This window comes from Pyrgilauda ruficollis, unplaced genomic scaffold (assembly GCF_017590135.1).
Source record: "Pyrgilauda ruficollis isolate IOZ18807 unplaced genomic scaffold, ASM1759013v1 scaffold10, whole genome shotgun sequence".
In the NCBI taxonomy this organism is placed as follows: Eukaryota; Metazoa; Chordata; class Aves; order Passeriformes; family Passeridae; genus Pyrgilauda; species Pyrgilauda ruficollis.
Window position 1 is genome coordinate 9,604,784 of NW_024508101.1, and position 19,014 is coordinate 9,623,797.

General features: G+C 42.1%; 1 protein-coding gene across 9 annotated transcripts in view; it reads right to left on the reverse strand.

Moving 5' to 3' along the window:
• SLC6A6 (solute carrier family 6 member 6) overlaps positions 1–19,014 on the reverse strand; it is a 58,101-nt gene that overhangs the window by 12,215 nt on the left and 26,872 nt on the right. For all 9 annotated transcript variants that reach the window (XM_041461069.1, XM_041461061.1, XM_041461052.1 and 6 more), the window contains 5 exons: positions 13,125–13,257; positions 9,687–9,821; positions 7,667–7,770; positions 7,428–7,552; positions 2,627–2,739 (listed from right to left, as the gene is read on the reverse strand). In XM_041461069.1, the coding sequence (XP_041317003.1) occupies positions 2,627–2,739; positions 7,428–7,552; positions 7,667–7,770; positions 9,687–9,821; positions 13,125–13,257 (610 nt within the window). The remainder of the gene's footprint in view (positions 1–2,626; positions 2,740–7,427; positions 7,553–7,666; positions 7,771–9,686; positions 9,822–13,124; positions 13,258–19,014) is intronic.

The window sequence follows — 19,014 nt, forward strand, 5'->3', positions numbered from 1 at the left end:
TGCTTGAACAAACCCTCCCCAGCAGCACCCCAGCCCTGTGCTCTGTGCTGCTCTCAATAAAGAAACAGAAACCGCTCCTTTGTAACCCCGAGGTTGGAGCGTGGGGGTAGCTTTCAGGTTGGAACAAGCTTTCAGAATTTCTTTTTATTACCTAGAAGCCTTATGAGCCAAAAAGAGGCTCTGCAAATGCAAGCCACAAGGATGAAGGAGGCACTTATGCGCCTGATGACAGGAAGGTACTTATGTGGCTTTTATGCTTTATTTCACTGTTCCAGATGAACATAGGATATATGCTAGAGAAGAGGCAGAGGGAAAACACTCAAAAAAGTCCGAGCTAGCACAGTAGCTCCCAGACTTTTTCTGATGTGCCAGGAAACATCACAGATACTAGTTAGGTTAATTCCACAATTTGATATAATTCTGCTGTTGGGTTTGTTAGTGAAAATCCAGCCAAGGCAAAGCAGACTGTGATGTGAAACAGCAGCTCTTCTTGACTGGACGTGTCCTTTATGGAGCTGTGAGAGGACTATCTCTGATGGAGGCTCTGGGTACTTCTGCAGCAATACTGGAACTGTTCATACAGTCCACATTCAATCATCTGGCAAACTATTTGCACTTGTAAACCAAAAATGAAGCTCTGAATAAATGAGCTAGAAGTCTTTATCTCACTTCATGATAACTGTATTTATACTTACTTGTCTTTGGAAAACTATACAACTGTGTAACTTGAGTTAAGCAAATAACCCAAACTGGATTTGAATAAAAGTTGAAAGTTAATTAAAAACCAGATCTTTCTGCACCTGGAGGAAAGCAACTACTGAACTTCCCCAAGTAAAACCACGGAAGGGATCTTTTGACCGATCTGTACTTTCAACCTGGCAAGGTACAAAAGCACCAAGCTCACTGAAGACATGAGGATATGGATTGTAGGTATCCATCAAGGCTGCCTCTGTAGAAAAGATCTTCACTTTAAGTACATACGTCATCTTAACTAACAACTTATCATGGGGAACCTGAGACAGAAGTTATTTCAGAAAAAGCTGCATTTTCCTACGTGGCACCTCATTGCTCTTACAGCACCCAGAAATGCCCTATAACAACGTACCCTCTTTCCTGAAGTTCTATTTTGGAAATACAGACTGTTCTGCAAACAAATTTTGGCCTCCACCAAATTTTATTGCCTCCTGTCTTGTTACTTTGACTTGTGTAAAACTGGTTTTCTTTTAAATGCAACCCTTTCCTTTGAGCTGATGTGATCTGAAACTGCTCTGGCATTCCAGAAACCTGCTTGACTGCACTCCAAAAAACCAGAGGGGTGGAGGAGAGAAATTAAGCGCTCCAATTAGTTTTAATCATTCTGCCCAGTGAGGAGCTTTTTAAAATTACTAGACAGCTTCCAATTTGCATAAGCATAGGGTTGCTGAGCCAGAGCATTGGGTACTTTCACATTTACTTAGGAGCAATTGAGAGTTGCTCAGTAGAGTTCAAAGATTAAGCCATAAAGAGCAATTTAGAGCAAATGAAATGAAAAAAAAAAAAAGTCAGAGATTAAGTACACAACAACTGGGTAAAAATTCCATTTACTGAGCTCTCCTCATATGAGAGAGCATTTAAGCTACAGAAACACTTCATACTTATGAGTATATATACATATATATATATATATATATGTATTTAATCTAAGTGGCTTTACATTTGAATGCAGAAAATTCTGGCAATTTTGAATGTGTAGTTACTGCATAATCCCTGGTCACCCATGTTTCCTTGTAAGTAGACTATCTAGTAATGATTTACAGGTTCCTTGGCAGTATTTGTCCAACATTCCTACAAGTAACCATTGGGAAAAATAACCTAACTTCCTGACTGAACTTTTTGATTTTTTTCATGCTCACTAATTAACAGCAGTGTGTGCTATAAAATTAGTGCAGCTGGAATCTGAGATGCTTTCTGGCCTGTTTGGGGGTACTGAATGCATGCTGCTGACGTGAAAGTCAGCCAGGATCCCACATTGCTCCTCCAAGCACCTCCAAGCCCAAGGCCACCAAAAAAGGCGGCAGCTTTGTCCTCTCACTGTTCTTGAAGCCACCCTGGATATACTGTACAAAACATTATGTGTTTTTTTGTACCTCATGCTGACTTTGCTTTTCTTTTTTGACACTTGGCAACCATCAAAACTCTTACTCCTAGTAGTTATTAATTGTTAGTTTTTTAATGATGGTGTATACACCCTGCAGGTGTTCGCAATGGCACAAAGGACTCTGTGGAACAGACTACTGCAGTCCTTTATGTTTTAAAATGATTAAGCTTTTTTTTCCAAAGAATGAAAATACTGTGACCAAAATGGTGATATTTTGTGGCCAGACTAGGAGTGAAATTCAGGTTAGGGAGTACTGCACTAGTGGGACAGACCTCACTAACCCTTGATGACAAAGACTTACTGAGCATCACAATATTATGAAGTTGTAGATTCATCAAGTGCAGCCCCTACAGTAAAAAGCAACCCAGATGAACTCCTCTCAAGCAGCATTAGGGGTATTCTCTTGTTAATTCATCCCTGTAAAACCAGCTTTTCTTGGTGAGCAGAGCTGGCACAATAAGTCATACATCCCTCATCCATTGTACTAACCTGGCTATCCAGTCCAAGCAACAGAAGCATAATAAAAAAAAGGATTGCCCAAAAGGTGGGCAGTGGCATCATGGACACAGCTTTTGGGTAGGCAATGAAGGCCAGGCCTGGACCTAGAGAAAGAGAAAATAGGGAGGGGGGAAGGGAAGGGAAGAAAAGTAGTAAGTACCAGCTCTTTTGTAAAGGCAGCCACCCTCAAATTCAGGAATGCCTGGTTCCGTTCAGATAAATCCAAACGCAGCTGGAAATACCAGAAATGAAACAGTTTGGCTCTTTTATCTGAAATCGAAGCACGCATAACTACAGCAGAAACCACGGGCAAACCCCCAAGGCCAGTGCTAACAGATCTCCAGTTTTAACATCTGTCTCAAACATGCCAATAATGGAGGTGTCCTACACCTGCCCTGCACGGACACAGGACAGTCTCGGGGCCGGGGGACAAGGGGTGACCCAAGGGAATGGCAGAATCCCACTGCTAGCCCACATGGTCATGATGAAGATGATGATGATGAAACTCTTTTGCATGCAGGGAAGGGGACTCTGCTACAAACATTCCCTGGGATTTCCACTAATGCAACCACTGCCTCCCTCTGTACGCAACATCCAAACCATGCATGGCTTTTCTAAACTGGGGTTTGCACTCCAAGGAGTTTGCTCCTTCTCTTCTGCAAACCCTCCCTGCTGCACTGAGTGATCAGGCTACTCCTAATTTTACCAACTGAAAATTGAGAAAACTGCTCTTAGGAACTGCTGGGGTGTAAAATCACTCTGTGTAAAATTGCTTCCCCATGCTGTTACACCATCTGCCCCTATCCAGGCCAGCCTACATGGACCTGCCACGGTGACACTGACACGGTGACCATCATCAGCCCCAAGTGCAGGATGGGCTACAAGTGTAGGAGTAGCAGCAGAGCTGGGGCTGAGTGCTTGGGGCTGAGTGCCCAGGTTCTCTGCCCTGGAACCCAAAGTGTAGAGTGCTCCTCCCTAGGTCTGGCCTGCCCTGTGACCAGGTGTCACCTCACTCGTACCCACACATGGAGCACAGGCACAGTGCTCGTCTCCAGAGGCACCCTCACCTGGAGCCAGCTGCTATCAGCTGTCCTTTGTGAGAGCTTTTGTGGAGAGAGGAAGAGCCCTCCACCAGTGGGAGACAGGAACACTGGCAACTCTGCATTTAGGGCAGGGTCTCAGAGGAGATGAAGAAATTTGGTGAGGCTGACAAAAAATTCTGAGGGCAGATTACAATACAGAGTGAAACCAGGAATGCCTGGCTCATCTGCTTGTTTACTTTGAGGAGCCTTCAAAGTTCCAGTTTTCAAGTGGATTCATGTAATTTTCAATGGGAAAATGAATTTTTTAAAGATGCTGCAGTGTGGGGCCAAAAAAATCTCATCTCTGATCTGTACAGAAAAATCTCTAACACTGCTCTTCCTACCTCCCACTTTTCCTTTCCAACAAGAAAGATGGAAAAAGAAGCAAGAGAAAGAGGTAAAATGAGATGACTTTTTTTTCAAAGTAAAGAAAACTTTCAGTCACTGAAAATATTTGAACATAAATAAATACAAATTAGCCAACAATCAAACAACTAATTTTATTTTAGTGAAACACAACTAAGACTTTATACGACAGAAGATACCAAAAAAATTGGTGAATGTCTCAAATTTTGGGGAGCTTTGCTTTTTTTCACCCTTAATTCAGTGGATACAGTAGATCCTCTCTGAGGGAGAGCTGCTAACAGATGGCATTTGCAGCTCATCTGTGCAATTGTTGAGACAGATGTAAAACTGCTCTCCTCAAAATTTGCTGCAATTTGTATGCTTTGGCCAATGAAACTGTTCTTGCACTGTGATACCAACTAATACCAAGTGCCCTAAGCCCTGAGCTATATTTTGATTTTCCTTTGAAACTAAGTGTTGAAATATAAAAAGTCCATGTGAAAGAAAATGTTCCTGGCAAGCCCTCAACAGAAACACAAATAATCTAAAATTTGTGTTTAATTTGAAACCCTGTTGTTTTGAAGAGTGTTTTGCAAAAGTGAAGCACTTGTGGCTGCTATTAAAAGCCAGTGAGCACTGCCATGATGCCAGCCCACGCACTGGCCGATTGCCATGGGGTGCTGTGGCATGGCTGGAGAGCTGCAGAGGCAGAGACCAGGCAGGCACCAGGAAACCCAAGGCACTATTGTCAGACAAGCTTAATCTGAATTTGTTTGCAAAAGGAATTTAAAAAAAAAAAAAAAAAAAGGCAAAAAGCAAATATTGTGCTGGTGTAACAGTGCTACAAATTGCATGGGTGGTAAAGTATTCTTTCCAGCCAAACAGAGGCCACATGGATTAGACAGGACTCATTATGGTTTTGTTGAGCCCTACTGCTTTTCTCTCTATCTTTAAAAGAATTTCTGAAAAGAAAAAGAAGCTGTTTATTTAAAATCTGCTTCCATTCAGGAGTCAGAAGTCTGAGTTAACTTTTGAGTGAGTTAACCTGCTAAAGCCAGTGAAGGCCAGCAGTGACCAGTGCTTTCAGCAGGAGCCAGCCCTGGCTGACAAGTGTGACCCAGGCACATGGCACCAACACTGAATTTGGCACTGGGAAAAAATGTGGCCATGAGATTCTTCTGTCAGCAAATTTGTTGATGTTCCCGTGGCTTTCAGGAGGGCAAACAAATGGTGTCATGGATAGGGCAGGAGGAATTTAACTCGCTGGGCAGGGATGAGGTCTCAGCCCTGCGGACAACATCTGCCAAGTGCTGCAGCCAAGTGGCAGCACCTCTGCTTGCTTTTTCCTGACCCAGGGGAGCAGTTCTGACCTTGCATCAAAAGAAATCAAAAAAGGCAAAGCCAGAAAACAGAGGCTCAAGCACCTGCTGAATCCTCCTGTGCTGAGAAGAAGCAAGGAAAACTTCTCCCAGAGCTGCATGCAGGTCCTGGGACACTCATCCCAGGGGGACCAAGGGTCTTCAGTAGCTCTGCACTTATCTCTCTGAGAAAAGCAGCAAGAAAACAGGTGGTTTGGATACTTTTGGAGGTGGTTTGGATACTTTTGGATAATTTCAGTAGTGCTGTCACGTAAAAATGTCCCCTAGGACTTAGCCAAAGGCCAGCAGTGATGGGCACCCACTGCATGGCGAGCCAGTTGCAATCTCTGGCCATCAGTGACATGGATTTAAATAAAGGAATAGACAACAAAATATGCAAAAAAAATCAAAAGGAGAGTTCAGATGTGAGTCTGTGCACTTGCTGTCCCTATAATGAGCTATTAAACCCCTCCTCTAAAAAAAATGCTTTTTGAGGTGCTGGAAATAGGCTATTTAAACACTAAGCAAGTTAATTTGTGTTTAAAGATTATTTAACAATCCAGTGTTACTATAGAATTGTTTAATTCTAGAAATGTCAGGTGACAGGAATGTAGCTGCCTCTATCAGAGATTTAATAATAAAAATTAGTATAAATATTGAGCAGATAAAAACCTAATGTACAAATACTTAAAAATACTACTCTTGGAATTGATCCACCTACATATAAATAAAAAAATAGGGCTACTTATGATTCATTCAATAGGATTATTCCCTTGCTTCCTGTTTCCAAGCAAAGCAATCAACCTCCAATCCAAATAAGCATTATGGCCAAGATTGTTACTAATTGCACTTGCAAGAGTTATGCCAATTGCAGTCACCCAAGAATCCAGCGGTGCCATCAATGCCATTAGTTTTTCATTAGCCCTTGCGAAGTGAGACATTTTTCTTAAAGACTTAACTCCCAGAGCCATGTGATTAGAAGATATATTGACTTTTTCATTTTAACAGCATGTTTGCAGAGGAAAGCTTTCAAATTCTATGCAGGTGAATTAAAAGTGCTCAAAAAATTAGAAAGAAATATCAACAGCGCACTCAGGTGACATTGTTATTACTAGAATCTGATTAGCTTTAAGCCTCATGGCTGTCAAGGCCTGATTCATTATTTTTCCATGGTAATTCCCAACTAATCTGTCTGTTCTATGTGAAAACACATGGTTACACCTGCCCTCGTAGACTAGAAATGCACAGAGGAAAAATGTCATCTGTTTTGTTTGAGATACAGTCACAAGCTATGAGGATTGAGCTTCCACCGCTGCCTGTGCATAGGTGAATGTTAATGGGAAGGACACTTCTGAAATAAGGGAGGAATCTAAATGTACATCAGATTTCAAAATGGACTTTGACAGTTCTGTTAACCTCACACTGAAGCTGCAGAGAACAAATGCATGATTGCAACACCTAGAGTTCCTGCGGGTGAAATGGTTCACAAAACCCTGGAGATGGACTTCTCCAACTGCTCTTGCCTTTCAGTGACATTTGGGAATGTATGTGTGTGTGTCCCTTCAAAAGGCCAAGGTACTAATCCTGCCCTAGTGCTGTGAGCAAGCAATACTAAGCTATGAAAAATACATAAACACTGGCAATTTGCATTTGAATGAAAATAAAAGTAGTCTGAAAAGAAGGATGGAATAAATTCTTGAATCAATGACATTCTGGACTCTGGACAATGGTGTAGTTATCTTAGCTCTAATCTCAAATCAAATGGATTAGCACACTCTAGGAAATGTGTTTGCTGCCCTGTTAATCAAGACAGAGTAAACAGTACAACCCCAGCTAACCCTCACTGCTCTAGATTAAAGCCCAAATCAACAACGTGCTTTTTTTTTTTTTCTGGCAATTATGGGAAATCTTGTTCTATCACTTAGATGTTAGCTGATTGGGTCTGCAGAACTTTGCTCACACGCTGGGCGGCAGTGCCCACCACCACTGCCACCAACACCATCGTACCTGACTCTGCCACATCAGCAATGTTCACCCCTTGCTCTTGTGCCATGAAGCCCAGGACGGAAAAAATTGCGAAGCCAGACACAAAACTGGTACCACTGTTCAGGCATCCCAGCAGCAAACAGTCCCTAAGTCACACATATGTCATGGAGCAAGTTAATTAAAAAAAAAATTAACCCATTGTCCCTACTTTATTTACATCATTTAGCTAAAACACTAAACCCCCTTGGGTGGAAACTTGCCTATAGCAGTTGTATTTGTACTTGTTGTAGCTCCCCAGGGAAGTCATTGCTCCTAAGCAGATTGCATATGAGAAGAAGATTTGTGTCCCTGCATCTATCCAGACCTAAAGGGAAAGATAGAAATACTGTTACTACCAGCATTGTTGCATTGCAATAATCAACACAAACACACAGTTCAAACTAAGCAAAATCTACAAAATAATTGTTTCCATTGAGGGTGAAAGCTAAAGGACCAGGGAGACAGGGAAAGAGAACAACACAATCGCAAGTTTGGCTTTCACAAGGAAAAGAAAATTGTTAGCATCAGAATCCAGAAGAACATAATCTCTACAATAGTTCCTGTTTCCCCTCCCCAGAGATGCTCAGTATTTCTAGTCTCTTAGTCATTCAGCTGATCCTTCCTGTTGGCACAACAATAAACGTGTTTCAATGCAATAGGAAATGCAGAAGTATTTATAACATTGCTCATTTCTCTTGTAACTAATTTCAGTTAGAGTCAGCCGACAGAGTCCTTAAACTGAGGATGTGAAAAGCTTGAGAAACAGGTTTGTGTATTTGGTCTATTTATTTTTCTAGCTTTCTGGTTGTTTTTGTACCTGTTCAAATGCAAGATAAAAAGCCATAGGGTGGGGGGGAAAACAAGCAAAATACAATGCACTTTATAAGATACATATCTGATCTTGGTCTCATGATTCTTTGTCCTGATTACATTAAAAAAACACATAGAGAGTGAAATAACCATACACTATGAACTTCTTGGCTAGTAAATACATAGCAAGCTATCAAAGCACATCCTCTGAATCCCATCTGTTCTCTTTTTTTCTGCAAATTCAAGTCTGCTAACACCAGCAGAAACCCACCAAGGAGTTTGAGTAAGTGAGAATGTAGACTGAGGACCATTACCTCCTCCCTCCCACCATCACTTCCCAGCACCTTGCTGAGAAGACTGAGGAGACTTCTGTCTCCTCGGAGTGATGCTTTTGCTAGACTGTGGGTGGGAGCAGCCAGCTCACATGAACCTCTCCTACATTATCTGCTGACACTCTGGTTAGGGCTAACAGTAGATCATAAAAATGATAGGGTCCCATAAAAGAAGATTAAACTATAAAATATAATGTCTCCTGTGAAAAGGTGTCTTGTGAAAGAGGACAAGACTAGACAATGAACCAAATTTTCATGATGTTTCTTTCAATTACCCTTTTCTTACTTCAGTCCTTTAACGACCATTGGAGTTTTATTTTAACCTAATACTCATTAGAAAGCAATAGCTAAGACAGATGTTATTTCCTATCACTGTGACAAACATTTTATTATTTTCAAAGATCCCTTGTGTTCTTTTCTTTTTTTAATGGGGGAATATTTTTTTTTTTTTCTCACACGAACACTGTTAGCTGAAACAATGCTGATCTGCTCAAGTGTCCCATACTTGCACTCTGTGAGCACATACAGAATTTCTGTCTATACAGAAAGAGTAACCCTGGCTCCCACTACCCAGGGCTAAGCAAGTAGTTCCTGTGCCTCAGAAAACATTTTCTCCACCATTGCATAGCTTTTCATTCTTCTATAATTTCATTCACTGCTCTCCCAGTCTCCTCCTATTGAGCAGTGGGAGACAGGTGACACTGATACTCACAGTTGTTGCTTGTTGTTCCATCTGTGAAGCTCACGTGGCTCTCCTTTGAAACTAAAGACTATCCTCATTAAAAAAATGCATCTCCCTTACCTTACCAACAAGAAAGCTGAGATTGTATAACGGGACAGAGTCTACAGCCTCAGAGTCCTTTGACACAAAAAAAATACACACGCATACACACAAACATACACATGGAAAGATGCATTAACACATTTAACAGTGACCTTCTCAAGCAGAGCTCTGGAAAATATAACCCAGCATTAAAGTTCATGCTATATTTGGACCTCTAAGGACTGTGGAACAAAAACTGATTGCCATTACATCAGCACCATCACCCTCCTCCCTTTGCACAGGAAATCATCCCGCTCCCCACTCCTGGTTCTGTACCTGGGGGTCAGCTAACCGTGAGATGTCAGGGTAAAGATAAAACTTGATGCCTTCTGCAGCTCCGGGCAGGGTCACGCCACGGATGAGGAGAACAAGGAGCATGATGAATGGGAATGTGGCAGTGATGTACACTACCTGGAAATAAGAAAAGAAAAAAAGAAGGTTTAGTCTGTGGCAGCCAAAGCTCCAGAACCAAGAGAGGTCTAACAATGGAATTCAAAGCCCCCTCATGCCTAAAAAATTCAGAAAACTCCAACCTGAGTTTCTGTGTCTACTTTTAGTTTAGTGCTCTTTAACACCTTATTGCCTTAGGCCTGAAGACAATGCATGAATCCCTCCACTGGTCCCATCACTAGTCACATCACTCAGACATGAGTGATGATTTTATACCATTCATGACTTTTGTTCAAATCCTGCCTTTGTGTTTGTCCTCCTCACACGTTAAGTGCACCTCTGCCAGGGAAGTGAAAAGGTTTACTCACTGAGGGCCCCTGAAACATTATTACCTCATTCTTTACTGGAACTTTAAAACTTACAGATGGCAAACTGTTTCGCAAGTTCTGCTGCTACCTCTGACCTTGCTGTGCAGCCCCACTGCTGCTCCTACAGTCACCCTCCCCAGGAGCTGTGTTCAGAGGTGAAGGTCATTTAGTCCATGCTCCTGGGTCTCCCTTCCTATCTCCTTGAACACATCAAGCCCTTCAGGTTGGCATCCGCCTCACCAGTGGTAATTTCCAGTCCTATAACTTCATTCTTGCCCTTGCTGCCTATTCAGCAACATCATTACTGGAAACTAAGGCTCTATTCATCCCGTTTGAAAATATGTCTTCATTATCTTTAGCCTCTATTCCCACTCTCTTTGAATAACAACCTACTTCTTCTCTTCTTGTTATCTCCTCATTCATTTGATGAAAGAGCCCTTTGCTTTCATCTCCAGCACGAGGGTTAATTGAGCTTGCATTTAGACAGTTCTATCTTTAGACCCACACTTTTTGACCTCTAACATTTTGCTTTCTTTGCTCATCAGTGCTTTCCCTCATTTTTTTTATATAACTGCTGTGCTACAGTCACTACTGTCCAAGAAAGGGCATTTTTCTTGGAGTCAGATGATTCCCCCAGGTAATTACAGTTTGCTGCCATGAGTTAAAATGTATTTTTGTTTTTCAGAATTTGCTTAACTACTGCAAAGCTCCCAGGATGCTCCATTTTTCTTCATAAGCGTGTCCTCTGAGAATAATGAGGAGAACTCAAAGCCTGTATTGCCATAATAATTCACAGAGCAGGGTTGATTTCATAGAATGAAATACATACATACATAGCGTTTTTAATTATCAATTTGAGTTTTCTGATATTTTCCACAAATAACATGTAATGCACATTAGCCTAGTTTCACCAAAACCAGGGTAAAAGGAGGATTTCCACACCTTCTTATTTTTTTTTAAATAAGCCAGGAGTATGAAAAAAACCAAAGTTTTCCTACCAAAAAAAAAAAAAAAGGTTTTGACGTATTTGCAGGAACTGAATGAACAAAACCCCACAGAGAGGTCTTTGCACTGCAGCTAGAGATTCTCTCACAATGCTGCAGGAATTTTTTTTTAAGATCAATCACATTATCTAAAGCTTAAGCATACCTAATATTTTTCATCATGATTTCATATTTATTTGTCCAAAGCTTTACTGAAAGATTTGAAAACGACAGCTTCCCCCCACCCCCACCCTGCTCTCCAAAGAGCCATTAACACACTGGAAAGCAGGGAAGTGCTATAAACAACCCTCTACTAAAGTAAACTAGACTTTTCAAATAATTCAAGTCCTCCATTAGAGTTTACAGTTTACTTTTGTTTGACCCCAAAGTTAATGGAGTCAGCCGGAGACTTTCCAATGGTTTTGTTGGTCTTTGGCTGCACGAGCCCCGATGCTGCAGAGAGCAGAGAGTGAGCTCCTACCAACCACCCTGCTTTAGACATGAGACCATTTTGCAGGATTTGCAGAAAACACAGATTTTTAGATATCTGATTTTAACAGACCTGTTTTCAACCTTTTATCTTCATGGGGAGTGGAAATAGTACCACAGGGAGCTTGGAATGCCTCTCTGTGCTACCAGAGCTTTTTCTGAGCAGACACCAGGGTTGTGAAAGGTGCTGCAGAAATGTTCACTCTCATTGTGCTGCTGCAGGACATTTACTGCACCCACCATTACTATGAAACTTGCAGAATCTCCTCACTGAGTCACATCAATCAGAGGGAACAGAGAAACAAACATTTTTGTCAATGCCTGCTTTACAAGTGTGGAAGCTGCTCTTTGGGGGAAAGGTGGAGGGAATCCAGGGTAAGGTACCAGCTTTTTAAAGAGGCTCACTGATAAAAATCACAGAAAGCAAGGCAGAAACTGCAGTAAAGCAAGTGGTTTAGTCAACAGTGGAACTCATGAGGTCTGGCTTCCTACAAAGTTTTGTCTCCTGGTTGATTCTGCAGTGTGCAACAAGATAAAACTGCTAAATGATGCTCTCTCTCTGCAGCTGAGGCACTTGGAATTTCTCCCCGTGACTTCTCAGACTTACAAAAGATGAGTTCACACTGTGGCCTTTTTCTTAGGAGGGGCACTAATGGGGTCACTTCCTCCCACCTAGCTGAGAAGAAATGTGGGGAACTTAGTGCCTTGAGATCCCTCCTCCTCTGTCAGACTTATCTGAACAGCGCCTCAAGCAACAATTTTGAAAGCTAAGAATTACACAAACACAATGGCTTAAAAAACTTAGGAAAATAGTATAGAACCACTACTGAATGCAAAGGGGAATGGTGTTATGCTTCACACCAAGTGACGGACCAAGACTTGCAATGGAGCAGGATGTTCAGGAGGGATGCAACTGTTATCCTTTACAAGAAAACATGATTCTGAAGAGCATGTGATGGGACCAAACCCACAAGCTATGCAGGATATTTGTTAGTGACAATGCTCCTGAACGAGTACCTAAGTTTAGCCTTGTGTGTCCCCACAGAGCTCCTCCGCAAGTGAGCGGCATTTCAAAAATGCTGTGCCTCCACAACACCCCTACCACAGCTCTGTCAGCATGCATCCTGCTGCACTGGGATGAACTGGGCTGGACTGAGAACACAGACACACAGTGCAGAGCACCACCCACCACAAGCCTGAGACCTTCCACACTCATGACATGAGTGGGATGTTTGTCCTCTGAGAGCCGAGGTGGGGCTCAATCTGTGCTTGTATCTGCTTCTTGATGCCCTTCCAGTAGCGGCTACTTGAGTCACAAGCATTTTGGACATTGGCAATGACCTTCAAAAGCCAGTTGAATTCTCTTACTCAATGGAAAAACACAATTTTTCCAGGAAATGGCGAACATTTTCCAGAATAGCTTTACTTGGTATTCCCAATGTCTCTAACTGCAATGATTTTAGAATGGGTAAAAGAGCACTTACCTTCCCAGTGGATTTGACTCCTTTCCAAATGCAGAAGAAACATATCACCCAGACAAGGAGGAGACACAGTGCTAGATCCCACTTGATAATACCAATATCTTCAATTCCCGAGGACAAGCTCAGCACATTGCGCCTGAATATTTGAAAGGAAACAAAAGAAGAGAGAGATGCAGGAGCTCAGTTGATGCAGACTCTGGCTGTGATGGCTAAGAAGACACGATAGTGTGCAGGGCAGCTGATGCACAGACAGATTTCTGCTCTCAAAACACATGCTAAGTCAGTGGCTTACGTGAACAAAGCTGTGCTTTGCAACCCTACATCTCCCCAATATCCATGGGACTCCTTAATTCAATATACTGCATTTAAAAACCTTAAGCTCTTTTTAGCAGCCTATGACCACCCCAATATGAGAAAAAAGAGTATTTGTTTTCGTGAAGACTGAAGACCAACTTGCCCCAGTGAAGCTGCCTGGCAGTAGCACACACCATGTCTCCATCATGGACACTTGCAGCTGACCTGTATCCACAAGTTTCTGCTCCTTTGCAGTTCATTAGCAAGGCTGCCACGAGGAGGAAAGGGAAAAAGCAGTGCAGGGAAGTGTCAGGCCATGCAGCTTTGCAGGGTGAAGGCTGGAGCCATTTATCTCTTTTCCCCAAACAAACACTGCCCAGGTGCTGCCTCCTGCCCTCAGCACCCCCAACACTCATTTAGCTAACACCAGATTATTTAGGAAATTTTATTCCCTCTCTTAGGTTAATAAATAAAAAGTAATTCCTGAGCTGTGTTTTAAGGGAGCAACATCTGACCATTAAAAGAGTCTGATCCAGATGGGAAATATTCATTAAGGCTTCTCTCTTTTCAAAATTCCCATGTTTACCATTAAATACTTAATTCAAACTGTTTTTCAAATAATTTCATGCAACATACACTGTGCTCACACACTGCACAGGCCTTGTCATTCTCAACACTTCATTTGTCAAATATGTAAAAGAACAAACTGTTTCTTACTGCTCACTAAGCTAAAACTCTGCAAATGAACCCAGTAAACTCTGCAAGGTTTTTTTAGTCAAAGAAAAGTTTTGACCTCAATTACCACAGAAATGCCTTGCCCCAAGACTACAGAAGAGAACTTGCTATCATCTAACCAATTTTTTTATTAATTATTAGTTAAAATTTACTTTCAGACAGCTGTAAAAGTCAGGCACTTTCACCCACCAGAGTCATGGACAGCAGAGCCCAGAGCAGTCTGGGTCAGGCCCATGTGTGGCGTGCCCAGCTTTGCGTGGGGATCCAGTACAAGACAGTCCATGGTGGTTTGGTTTTCCCCAAACTAATGAATTTTTTATTTTTTTTTTTTTTGCTATTACCTTGGAAATAATAGTGAATGAAGTCACTGATGGAAAACCTGCAATTAGTTTTTGGAAAAAGCCCTGGATTGACCAGTTTAATAGGACTCAAACCCGTGCCCATCTGTTTTTGCATCTCGGCTTGCCAAACTCACTTGGATTACCTGTGTGACCGTGTTCTCACACCAAATGCTTTCTGCTCTCTGAACGTGTGTGTATTTTGTTATGGAAAAGGACTAATGGCACCAGACAGGGTAAGTCTGCCCTAATCAGCACAGCTATTCAATAGTTATGAGAACCCTCCCAGTAATGAATATTTGGCATAAAGTTGCAGTCTTGCTTCACCTGAGCCTAAAGAAACAAAGGAAAAACCTGCTGTGCATATACAAAAGAAGAAAATACATTTATAAGATGAAAAAGTTCAGCTGCAACCTTCTATGCCTTTTTAAAAAATAAATGGCAATTTTCCAGTCAAAGGGGCAGTTCATATTGAAAAAGCAATCTATAGAGTTGGCTCTTGGGAAACAGTGCATAATTAACTGCAAATGCCTTTTGGAATAGGGAGCTTTATTAATGCATTCAGCTAAGACTTTGCTTTTTACTGCAGAACTAAAAGCAAGTGGCCATCTCTCCTAGAGTTTGCCCCAGCAATTCTTTCAAGATATTTTGGAAGACACCCCAGTGGGCAACTGAGAGACAGATAACTTGCTTCTCCTTGCTTTTCTTGCTTATCCCATCTCACAAAGACTGACTTCCTCAATGAATATGCTCAGAATTACTACAGGAGGTTCAGCATTACATTTTATGACTTCTAGCCCTACATATTTTTGCAGAAGCACTCAACATGGATTTTTGACCCTGTAAATTCAAGTTCAGGAAGGAGCATGAGCTGGGCTGTGCTGATAGCTCTTCAATTTTGTTACACAACCCCCACGCTACTGAGATTCAGCCAAGCCCACTCAGCTACCTTCACACCACTCACACATGGAGTTGTTAGTCATTCAGATTTATAGTCTGATGCTGTCATTAACTGTCACTCGTGTATAATCAATGGGACAACAGGCTGGGGCTGAGTTTGGTATGAACAGGAGTTCTTGACCCTTGAACACTAATATGTTCTAGTGTGTGCAATATGGAAATGTAACAGGAGCTGTAACTGCCTGTACAACATAAACAAAAATAAAATGAAGAGAGTTATGCAATCCTAGGGGGATATTCCAGCTCATTAATCAAGTGAATGCAGACAGGACCTTTCAAACCAGGAAAGGTGAAGCACCCTTTCATGTTGGACGGACAAGAATAACACTGAAGAGGTTGTACAGAAGAATATTAAAATGAGAATATGAAACAATTTAAAAAACTCTCATGTTTGCTCTTAAAGGCAGAGACAGCTGCTCTAGATTTTGTTTAGTTTTTGTGTTGCTGCCTTCAGGATTACATGCCATTAGCATGTGATGGTCTTTCTTGGGATTTGGACGAATAAAATCTGCTGATTACCAAATATTTATAAACACTTGGCCAGCACCAGACAATCCGAGGTTTTGTTCAACCCTAATTACCCTATTACACTTATCCCTTATGTATTAATATGTGTGTAAGCCTTTAAGGTTTTGAACTTCAAAATAAAATCTTCAGAAATAAGACCTGAAGCATGTGATACCAAGAGGTAAGTCTCCTGAAATAAAGCCTGATTTTCTTAACCCCCTTTTACTGCTGCTCGAGCAAGCATGTGATTTGCACCAAACATTAATTCAAATGAACTGAAATGTCAAGCTGCACTACATACCCAGCCAGGCTGAGAAGTTCAGCGTGAAGAGGTTAATGCATCTATGTGGTCAATTATACCTTGGCAGCACTAATTTTACAAAGCAGTGCTGATGAGGACACTATATAAATGTCCCACAATAAAAATGGCATTGGGTTTCAGAAACCAAATACTCACAAACCTCTGAATCAAACTGGAATTAATTGCGCCACAAAGCAGATGGATATCTCCAGTTAAAGACTAATTATTTACCTGTCCTTTCAATGTTGGTAGCTGGCTGGCTGGCAGCCAGTATTGTCTATGGCAGCATGATACCTGAAAGTTCTTCAAACTATTTTTAATTTCAGAATTGTAAAGAACACTCGCATGTCTGGGAAAAAAAAATGGGGATATTCACTGCTTGCACCAAGTGAAAGCTATGCTACTTTTATTACAACAGTGCTGCATGATCTCTGCTCTTACTTTAAGACATCAATAGTTATTTATGCAGAGACAGCAGCTATTTTTAAGAGACCTCTAAGTGTCATGACTCCAGCAGGCAGCTTGCTTGGTTAAGGGCAGTTTTGCCCATGATGAAACAGTGAATTATGGGCAGTATGTCTGTCCCAGTAGGATTACAAAGCCAAACTCCTCCCTAGCAAGACTCCAGGGAAGAGTTCAGCTTACAGTGTCTAAAACTGTTGTGAGGACACAAGTTAAAGTGGCTGCAAAGTGCAGGGAGAGCTACTCCAGGAGCACTAATCACTGAGCAACCTTTGCTCCAACTCTGCTACTGACACAGTGAGGGCACAACTGAGGACAGCAAAGTGTGTGAGGATCAAGGATTTGCTGTCCAGCCTCAGGCTCCTCCAGCCTGACTACATCTACAGGAGGATTTGGCTCAGCTTGCAGAGGAGTCTTCTGACTTGGTTTCCCTTAGAGGGAAGGTAACCAAAAGCTCCATCACTAGCGTGCTCCCATGGGGACATCATTCCCCTTAGCCCTGGCTGCCCTGGCACAACACCCTAAATCAAACAGCTGCTGTGGTGTGACCCACAGAGAGCTCTGCTCTTCCCCAGAGTGCTGGAGCCCTCACTCTTTTACAATCCCTTTCCCAGCTCCCAGCCCTTTTCCTTTCTGCTGTGGTATCTTCAGTCTCCTGAAGTGAATATGCTGCCTGGGGCCTCCAGGGAGACAATCTGGCCCACAAATCTGTGCAGTACAGGAGTAGGAGCTTCCAGAGCAGCAGGACAATTCCATGGTCACATCAGGAGCCACCAAGCTCACAGGTGCCCCAGGCACAAGAGGACTGTCAGCAAAATCACTGCACAAAAGCAACGATGAACACAGTGCTTTGGGAGTCTGGGGCAGCAACTATTTCAGGGGCAGCACTGCGGACCTCTGCTTCCTTGGGAGGCCTTGAGAAGATCTTGGAACACACAACCAAACCAGCCACTCATGTGGATTCAAGGCCTTCAGTCTGAAGACACTGTGGGAGAGTCCAAAGGAGTGAGAGCTGCTTCCCTTTCTACTGCAGCTTGCCTCTCAGTTCCCCCAAAATATCCAAAGGTACCACTTAACAATCGTTTTCCAACTTCTCCATTTTTACACAGGAGGAAGTCACCTGGAAAAGCAGCTGCCCCTCAACATGGAAACACAGAGCTCATGGTGGAAACACTGCTCTCAGAGCCTGCACCCTGTCCCTCACACCAGCCACCAGAGCCTTTTGACAAACTACCAATCCCAGATTCGATCTGCCCCTTTATATTTTGGCTCTCGTGTTACAAATTTTAGCACAGCTCCTAAGACTATTTTTTTCTAAACCTAATGCATGCCAAACATCTTCAGCACGAACATGACTCCTGCTGGGGCTTTGGCTGATGCTTATTTTTAAAAATAGAGAAGTAGGTACAAGTTGATCAGAGATGAAACTGTACTTTAAACATGCTGAAAAAGCCAAGCTGGGTCAGAAGCTGATTCTACCCATAAGTGACTATCTGAGCAAGCAGCAAAAAAATTATTAATAAACTATTTGAAGATACTTTGGATTTAAGTTTCCCTACAGGTGTATTCCTCTGCTGCTATGTTTTGACACTTATATAAACACACAGAGTTTTGAGGTCATGCCTGTTCAGAGATCACATTATGCAATATGATTTAAAACTTGAAAAATAACAGAGAAATGAGAATAAGAAGCTTATGACTGATGAAATTCAGGCATCTGGCAAAACAGTCTCCTCAGAGACTGCAGAAAAAACTGTTGTAACAGAGATGACCTGGGAAACCTAGAATACAGGACAACGTTCACCACCTCTGTCAGATTTATTACTGAGGTCAAAACCTTACATTGCCATCAGACTGAAGAGAGATGTGTTATAGCTTCATAAAGTGTACTGCAAATGCTAACAGCTGGGGAAGAGACAACCACAAAGGTGATGATTTGTTGCTGTTTCCACTGTAAATCCCTGCTATCAGGGCATCTGCAGTGACTTGTTTGTGTTCTCCTGCCACACTCAGAGAATCCAGCCAAGAAGGAAATAAGTTTGCTTCCAAAGAAGAAGCTGTGCTGGCTTTTAAAGCTCCCTGTATGGTCTAGGATAAATCTCTTCTATCACCTGTCTCCAGCACTCCCAGACTTACTACTAGTCTGTCTCAAGATAGGTGAGAACCAGTAGCAAACACAGGTCAAAAAACTGACATCCTGAGCAATTTTCTTGTCTAACACTCCCCTGTGGGCTCCCATAAAATCTCAGGACTGACCTCTGGTATGCCACTGAAAGCTTCCTGAAGACACCAAGAA